The following is a 7,997-nucleotide window of genomic DNA, read 5'->3' as shown; positions in this document are numbered from 1 at the left end:
AGGGCAAGTTGACCAAATTTTTAATAATTATAAAATAACAAAAAACACCTTTAAAATCACTTGTAATAGGGAAGATAGATAACTAAAATGGTTTTGAGAGTTGGGAGACGTAGTTTGTCCAATTTTGAAGTTCCAACATGAAACTTGAACTTGCCCGACAGTTTAAGACAAAAATAACTTTTTCCATTTAAAAATGAGACGAGTTTTTTTCTTTTTTAATTGAGACGAGCTCTACCTGTGCTATGTATATGGACTGGCCGACTGGGCCGGACAACATGGGCTAAAACCACTTACGAAGCAGTTCGTTGAAATGGGCCACACAGCCACCACCTTCCCTCTGATAGCACTCATAGCAGTAGCAGCCTGCAGGCAGCAAACGAAGCAGAGGCAAACGCGAAACCAAGGCACAACGAGGCAGCGCGAGCCAGATCTCGCGTGCCCGGCTGCGGCTGTGAAGCCAAGCATCATCAGATCGGACAACGGGACAAGGCGCCGGAGCTCCAGCAATCCACCGGAGTAGAAGCGGCAGGCCGGCAGCAGATCTCCGAGCAGAGCAGAGCAGAGGGATAGGAGTAGCCAAGGGCAAAGGGCGTCGGCGAAGATGCTGCCGACGACCGCGTCCAAGGGGCGCGGGGCCGCCCGCTCCGCCCCGCCGCTCCTCGGCCCCTACCTCCGCCGCATCGTCAAGGTCCGTAAACTTCCTCCGTGCCTCGGCTTTGCTGAATATCGGATCCACTGACGCCTCTCTTGCATCCTCTCCTCTGCTCGTGCCGCCTGTCGATCTGGCGTCGCGCCCCCGCGCACTGGGAGGGATGTGAACGCTGAACCTTAGGGTTTTGTCTCCTAACTGAATGCGGGCCCTCGTAGCCGAGGATCCATTACGTGTGTAGTTCATGGATTCGATTTGAGGGTTCATAGGCTCCAGCCGGGATATGCCTGCCCCTTATTAGGCTGGCTTGACCGAGCTTATGCGATCCTTTGCATCAGTGAGCTAAGCCTGCGGTTGTATAGTTTGTTAATATGGCCTTGCAGTCCCTTATTGAGTCAGTGTAGACCCTACAGGTTTAGAAATCACCAATGCTTGCAGCGCTTCTGATTGGATTCAGTACTTCAAAGTGCTTAATTCCAGTCATCGGTTTCGGGTGTCAGGTGATTGTGTAGTCAATGTGACAAGTCTGAGAATTTTTATCCATTTTCGACTGTTTGTGTTGCCCAATTGGGCATTTGTTTAGCCCAATATTCCATGGTGGTGCTATGAAAATGTAATTTTAATTTTGCACCGTGGAAATTCTGAACTCCGAATAATAGTCAATGCAGTAAGGAGTGTTCGTAAAACTTTCTGTGCTTGTGATCTCCATATAACAAGGGGAGAAAACAGATAATATCCAGGACGAGAAAAGAAAATTCCTTTTCAACCTTAGTTTATGTACAACTTTTCTTGTATTGTTAATGAATGTATCAAAGCTCACAGTAATGTTTAAGCGCCTGTGCTTATTATGTCTGACGTATGGTCATCTGGAAAGTAATATAATTTTATTCCTCATTGGCAGTGGCAACAAATGGATATTGAATACACATTTTGGCAAATGGTTCATCTCTGTACTTCACCAAAAGTAGTGTACGCATCCTGCACTCAGTCCAGTTATTAATTATTTGTATTTGCCTTTTCATCCTACTTAAGCGTTCTGTATGTACTGTTCGTAACACTAGAAACTCTGACACAATTATGAACTGATACTGGTATCATAGAACTCATTCCTTCTTGCATGGAAAACTTGTCAATGCTAATATTTTGTAATCATATGTTGCTAATTCCAGTTCAAAGATGCTTTGATTATGGAATTTCATCTTTTGAGCATAACTGGTACTTAAACAACTTTCTTGGTTAAAATCCTGGCAAACTTTAGTTTAAATTTTAAATCTAGATGTTCAAATAACAGCACGTCCAAGAGCCCTACTTGACCGCCCACTTAAAACTGAACCTACCCTGACACTCTTGTTCTAAAAGGTCAGGTGGCTTATTTTTCTTACCATGAGGGAATAACTTCACTGATTATCTGTCTCTTTGTAGCATTATGGTCCTAGGATGAAGAGTTTCTGTGTTGTATTTCTTTATCTTGAGCCTATCTCTCGAGTAAGCATCTGACTGATATTTGTCTATTTCTGGCATGTTACTCTGTCTCTGGAAGACAGCTATCAGCACACCAAGTATCACAAGCGTATGTGGTCTAACTTTACCTTTCTTATTACTAGCTGATACATGTTGTACCAATATAATCCATGCCAGCATAAATCATTTTAAATTGTCACTTGTGGTTTACATTGGTTGAAGTATCTTTCATTTTTTTTCGTTTTTTGGAAGTGATGTTTTATCATGAGTACTTGTTTTCTATATGACATTTCATTCATATATGCTAGACCGTCTGATATTTTCTTACGAAGAGTAGCTACCTGAAGACCTTCATGAAGAAGACTTTTTTCAAATTTTGATAATGACTCTTTAGTTACATTGTTTTGTGGGATGAGGCTGAATATACTTGAATATCTCATATGATTTCTTTGATCGCATTAATCTCTCACCACGATATGAAATCGTCATTCCTCTGTTTGTTGCTGTTGCTGTTGCAAATTCTCATTATACCTCTGTTTGTGGATTCCTGATATTTCTTGCCTGTGATTTCAGAAACAAAGAACCAGTGGGCTCGGGATGATCCTGCATTTGTTGTTATTCTGATTCTTTTCCTCGTGTTTGCAACATCAGCTTACTGTGCAGCGTAAGTTCATGATCTTCTAATACAGTTATCTTTGTGATTTCTGCAAATACAGGGCTGGTAGTTGGAAGCCAAATATCTATTTTCTAGTTTCCCTTTTCAATTAAGCTGTCTTCTTTTGCAATCAAAATATCTTTGTTTTGCTTTGCAGGTATGGAGAGAGTGCCTCACATGCTGCTCTAACAATCACTTCAGTTGTGTTTCTGCATTTCTTGTTTGCTGGGATAGTTCTGGCCACACTTTGCTGGTAAGCCTTGTGTTGTACAATATACAGTTACAGTGCACCTGCTTCATGTCGTCTTGAGACTGAAAAGATAACATTGATATAATCTCTATTACAATGTGAGCTGAGGTGCAAACTAGACTGGAGTTTTCTCATTCACCATTACTGCCTTTCTTACTCTAATTACTATCTTCAGGATGTTACCTGAACATGTCTATGGATAAATTAAGTAGGAGGGAAACAAAATGCTTGGGCTGCAAATTAAGAATGAAATGAGCTCCATCTGCAGTGATACACCTTGAATTTTGTATTGCTTTAAGAATTGTACTCCTAAAGCATAGCGCCTTTGTGTTTTAGCCTGAACTGTCACACCTATGTTCTATTGTAGTTAAACTCCTATTAGCAGATCATATGCATACCTCTTACATTGGTAATCAGAGTTATTGGATGCTGTGATTTGATGCAGGTTTCTTACAAATTCTTACTTGAGAGAGGAACCTAACAGCCATGTTGTTGAGCAACGTGTAGAGTGGTAATTTTCCTATCTTCCATCACATGTATTTGTTTTCCTACTTTTCTTTATGCAATTATGCTGCTTATAGGGCATCTACTATTTTCTCTTATGTGAGCTTTTGATACAATTTACCTACCACTACCAGACTCATTATTTCTATGATGTGCTGGTTTCTTTGCTATAGTCCCCATGTGCTGGCCTGATTTTTGGTCCTGATATACTTCACTTTTCTGTGATACTAGAAGGATACCCCGTTGTTGCTGCGGGACTTTCTTATAAATAAAGCCATTGCATGTATGTGTTGGTCCAAATTTGGTTTGGAAAGGTAATGAAAGAATCTAATAAAAAATAATAAAATATTAGATCAAATTATAAGATATAACAACAAAACAAATAGCATTATATAGATGCCTTGTATTTTTTATCGATTGCAAATAGTAATTGCAGTTAGTAGATGACGTGGTTAGTGTGCTTGAAGAGATTGAAAGTTAGTGGAGGCTGATGTGCCATTTAGTGGAGATGAAGTGCATTGCTTGCCATGCACAAATTCTTTTGTCGTTGGTGCCCAGGGTAGCTGGTCCGCGACTATTGAGTTCGTAGCCTGGAGTGGTAATGGTGCAAGCGCCCAATGTTGAAGGAGGTGAGATTAAGAGAAATGATGGAGATTAGGGAAATTGATTGTTATTGCTTAATCCAAATGAAGGCTGAGTACATGGAAGCACTTGGTCTTCTAAATAAAAGGAAATAAACTCCATAAGTCCCCTAATTCTTGCCCTCTTCAATCCTCTTAACTCTTTGCCTTCATGCTGATACCTGGATGGTGCTGCTGCTGGCGCCATTCATGGTGATCCCTGCAATATTGTTGCCGCTGGCGCCATCTATGGAGTAATAATGGTGGCCTCACATGACATCTTTATTCACTGCTTTGTTATTAAGATGTAAGCCAATATTGCTAACAGTGCACACAAAATTCTTGGCAGGCTCTATGCATTCGATGTTCACTGTAACTCGTTCTTTCCTGCGTTTGTCATCCTATATGGTAAGCAGTCTCAAGATGTCTGTCCATTTGAAACTTAGTTTCAAGTTGCAACTTGTATAGTATCTCATAGTACAAGTTTCTCTTCCCAGTGCTGCAGTATTTTCTGTCGCCTCTGTTGGTCGCACATGGCTTCTTTCCAGCTTTGTTATCTAATCTACTCTTCGTGGTGGCGATTTCTTATTATCACTACCTGAACTTTCTAGGATATGATGGTACGTTTTAGTTTTATAATCTTTTCTCAGAAACTTCATTTTGTTGTATTTGTTCACTTCTCGCCTGACAAAAAGTAAATACTTTGCTGTAGTTCTTCCATTTCTGGACAGAACAACATTCTTCCTGTACCCGATTGGTCTCGTCATCATCCTGTCTCCACTTAGTAAGTGCATCTTTTTGTACTGTTTCAGACTGATCTCCCGACACCTGTCTCACATGCACATCCATCTTCATCTTGCAGTGATACTGATAGGGTTCAATCCGACAAGATACTTTCTAAGCTTGTACTTCGGTTAAAGTCTACGGCTAGAATGCCAAGTACGAGAAAAATATGGTGATTGGTGACAGAGCTAATGGCAGATCTGGATACATACTCTGTAGTAAAGCATTTTAGATCTCTTGTGTTAACGGGGGCGAGTGAGGTTCAGAAAAGCTCGGAGCATTCATTCTTTGGATGTATCAGGTGCCTGTGGCAGGCTACCAATAGAGGACAAAAGCCTTTTGATTGGTATCAAATATCCCTTTTTGGTGTCAATTTGTTTATAATATGAGCCGTTTTCTTTAGTTTGGGCCACCGGCCCAGTGATCAGTGTATACTTGTAGTGGGTATTGCTACGTATAGTCTATTGTAACATTGGCATCAGAATTGCATCACGTTCTACTACCATCAGTCATCTCTTGCCAGGTTTATTGTAAGGACATGCTCGTTGTCGCCAAAGCTCAATTTCTCGCCGGGCAAACACAACAGTCCGGTAATCATCGCAACAGCGCTTTTTCTCCTTCCGTGCTAGTAGCACGGGCATAAAAACGAACCTGCTCCTGTAAAACAAACAAAATTTCTAAACTCCGAACTTCTAACTTTCATTCTCTTGTTTGAATTATACCTTAACCTATAGACTGCTGACTTCAAATTTGTATCCTAACCAAACGTGGCGTCAAAGTTGTACTGCTCATCTAGCATCATTTTTGACCAAACGTCGGGCTGGCGGGCGAGGATTGATCGGGCTGGGTCAAGTGAGAGTCGGCAGCAGTTTTCTTCTTCTTCTTCTTCTTCAAGTGCAGTGGCAGTGCGGTTGCTAATATAATCTGACGAGTTGACTGACGAGCTGCGGCAGCATGGAGCAGGGCGACAAGAAGATAGTGGGGCTTGAGGAGGGGTGGAGCTTTGTGGCCACCGGCTTGTCCAAGATTAGGCGCGCCATCGATTGCGGTGGCGAGGGCTTATCCTCCGGGGAGTACATGCAGGTCTTCACGTATGTACTGCACTTTCGTTTCATTGAAATTTAGTTTATGCTGATTTATTGTGAGAGAAAAACAATATTTCTTTGCTGAAAAGTACCGATAAAGTAGTGCTGAAGTTACCTGGTTCAGTTTCCTTGGGTCACCATCACCAGTTACACCCCTCCTCTATCTGAATGTGTTCTTGGCATTGCCGTAGGACGGTGTACTGCATGTGCACTCAGGCGTCGCCTCACAACTACTCCGAGCAGCTGTACCAACGCTACAAGGAGGATCTGGATGACTACATCAAATCCAACGTGCGGATGCTAGCTTCGTAACTAATTACATCAAATCACTGTTCTGCAGCTGCTTATTTACTACTGATCATGCGTGCATGGATGTAGGTTTTGACGTTTCTGAGGGAGTTGCGCGGCGAGACTCTGCTGAGGGAACTGGTGGAGAGGTGGAGGAACCACAATCTGATCGTCAGGTCTGAGACGAACATCTTCCGCTACCTCAATCGTTATTACATTTCAAAGCGGTCCCTTCCATCAATCCAACAAGTCAGCTCAAGTTCTTTCCACGACCTGGTAATGTTTTATTTTCAGATGAGTTTATATTAGTGTTCGTTTATTTATCGCCCACTTTGACTCATTGTGTTTCTCTTCACTATTGTTGTAGGTTTTCAATGAGCTCAAAAGTTCAGTGACAAGGACTGTGCTTGGCATGGTGAGCCTTCTCTATCGTCCTCATTGTCCTTTTCTTCTTCTTCTTGGTGCATTTCGAAGAGATGATGTGACAACGAAATTGAGTCATTTCCCCACTGTGTAACTGCACAGATTGATGATGAGAGGGAACACAAGCTTATAGACCGTGACCTCCTCAAGAATGTCCTTGCCATCTATGTCGAAATTGGTTCTGGCAGTTTGCGCATATACCGAGTTGATTTTGAACAGGCATTTCTCGAGAGTACTAAAAATTATTATTCAAGGAAGTTCCAATCCTGGAACCTGGATTACTCAGACGACCATGATTACAAGATCAAGGTAGCTTCAGGGTTCTTTACATTTTTCGATGCTGTAGGTATTGATGGATGATACCTTCTGAGGTCTGACTACTAGCTTTCTGCTGTTCACATAGGTTGAGGAATGTTTACAGACCGAGAGGGAGCGCGTTGCGAACTATTTGCATCCCTCAACTGAACAAAAGTTAAATGAGGTTGTGTTTTGTGCTTGCGCATGTTCGTTCTATGCTCTTTGTGTTATCTTTGATGTTTGTAACCGGTTTGTTCAGTCATCTATAATATCCATTAATCTTCCGTGCTTACAGGTTGTGAAATCAGAATTGATAACAAAGAACACAGCCTGAATACAAGTCATAATGAGGATATTCTGAAGGGGGAACTTATCAAATAAATCAAGCTTGTTTTGGAGTATTATGTTTCAAAGGATAGTTAGGTTTTATTATCCTAATCCTAGTACATACATCCGTAAGAGAATCATTTTTGTGAAATTTCCAATTGATTGAAGTTCCAGGTTTGCACCAATAACACAAACTCTGTATCAGCTTGGATGGCTACTTCAATTTCAAGAATTGCAATGTGCCCAGCTGGCCATTCAACTAACATAGACCGATGATCTAGTCAATCATGTCTAGGCTCTTCTCTAATAGATGGACTGTTTCCAGCATAAAAAATATTTTAGCCTTACGATATTCAAATGTAAAGCTAGAAACTATTGAAATTCAAATAGCGGTGTGTTCCTAGAGTAAAATCTATAAAATTAAATTTGAACTACACTGGCATATCCTTGGGAAACATTTTTCACCAAATATCCTTCTGAATATTTATTCAGCTACTAACTTTCATCAGATATAAGCGAACCGTTGTATTTGCCTAGCCTCATTGCACTTTGGTAATAAGAATTATTGTTGCAAAAGAAGAAAATCATTAAGCACAGCTGGGCAGAATTGAAATGAAGTGTGGATTTCTAATTTACCAATGTTTAAACCGCCAAC

At 41.2% G+C, this 7,997-nt stretch overlaps 2 protein-coding genes across 2 annotated transcripts; both read left to right on the top strand.

Moving 5' to 3' along the window:
• Positions 342-5,456, top strand: LOC8063859 (protein unc-50 homolog). Its single transcript, XM_002461986.2, has 10 exons — positions 342-688; positions 1,551-1,618; positions 2,194-2,219; positions 2,684-2,774; positions 2,923-3,018; positions 3,461-3,526; positions 4,489-4,547; positions 4,637-4,759; positions 4,852-4,923; positions 5,002-5,456. The coding sequence occupies exons 1-10, from the start codon at positions 602-604 to the stop codon at positions 5,055-5,057; spliced, it is 744 nt and encodes a 247-aa protein (XP_002462031.1). The 5' UTR covers positions 342-601; the 3' UTR covers positions 5,058-5,456.
• LOC8062591 (cullin-1) lies at positions 5,606-7,527 on the top strand. The gene is made up of 7 exons (XM_021454240.1): positions 5,606-6,013; positions 6,199-6,298; positions 6,386-6,571; positions 6,663-6,710; positions 6,821-7,027; positions 7,122-7,199; positions 7,311-7,527. Exons 1-7 carry the CDS (start codon positions 5,877-5,879, stop codon positions 7,347-7,349), a joined length of 795 nt encoding a protein of 264 aa, XP_021309915.1. The 5' UTR covers positions 5,606-5,876; the 3' UTR covers positions 7,350-7,527.

Source organism: Sorghum bicolor, chromosome 2 (genome assembly GCF_000003195.3).
Source record: "Sorghum bicolor cultivar BTx623 chromosome 2, Sorghum_bicolor_NCBIv3, whole genome shotgun sequence".
NCBI lineage: Eukaryota > Viridiplantae > Streptophyta > Magnoliopsida > Poales > Poaceae > Sorghum > Sorghum bicolor.
The sequence above is the reverse complement of the archived record's forward strand: the minus strand, read 5'-3'. Positions and strand labels throughout refer to the sequence as shown.

Excerpts from the sequence above, each read along its gene's own strand:
- LOC8063859 (XM_002461986.2), top strand. The coding sequence starts at position 602 with ATGCTGCCGACGACCGCGTCCAAGGGGCGCGGGGCCGCCCGCTCCGCC. Across the intron at positions 3,527-4,488 it reads GTTGAGCAACGTGTAGAGTG|GCTCTATGCATTCGATGTTC; the intron begins GTAATTTTCCTA and ends AATTCTTGGCAG. Across the intron at positions 4,924-5,001 it reads CATCATCCTGTCTCCACTTA|TGATACTGATAGGGTTCAAT; the intron begins GTAAGTGCATCT and ends TTCATCTTGCAG.
- LOC8062591 (XM_021454240.1), top strand. The coding sequence starts at position 5,877 with ATGGAGCAGGGCGACAAGAAGATAGTGGGGCTTGAGGAGGGGTGGAGC. Across the intron at positions 6,572-6,662 it reads CAAGTTCTTTCCACGACCTG|GTTTTCAATGAGCTCAAAAG; the intron begins GTAATGTTTTAT and ends CTATTGTTGTAG. Across the intron at positions 6,711-6,820 it reads CAAGGACTGTGCTTGGCATG|ATTGATGATGAGAGGGAACA; the intron begins GTGAGCCTTCTC and ends GTAACTGCACAG.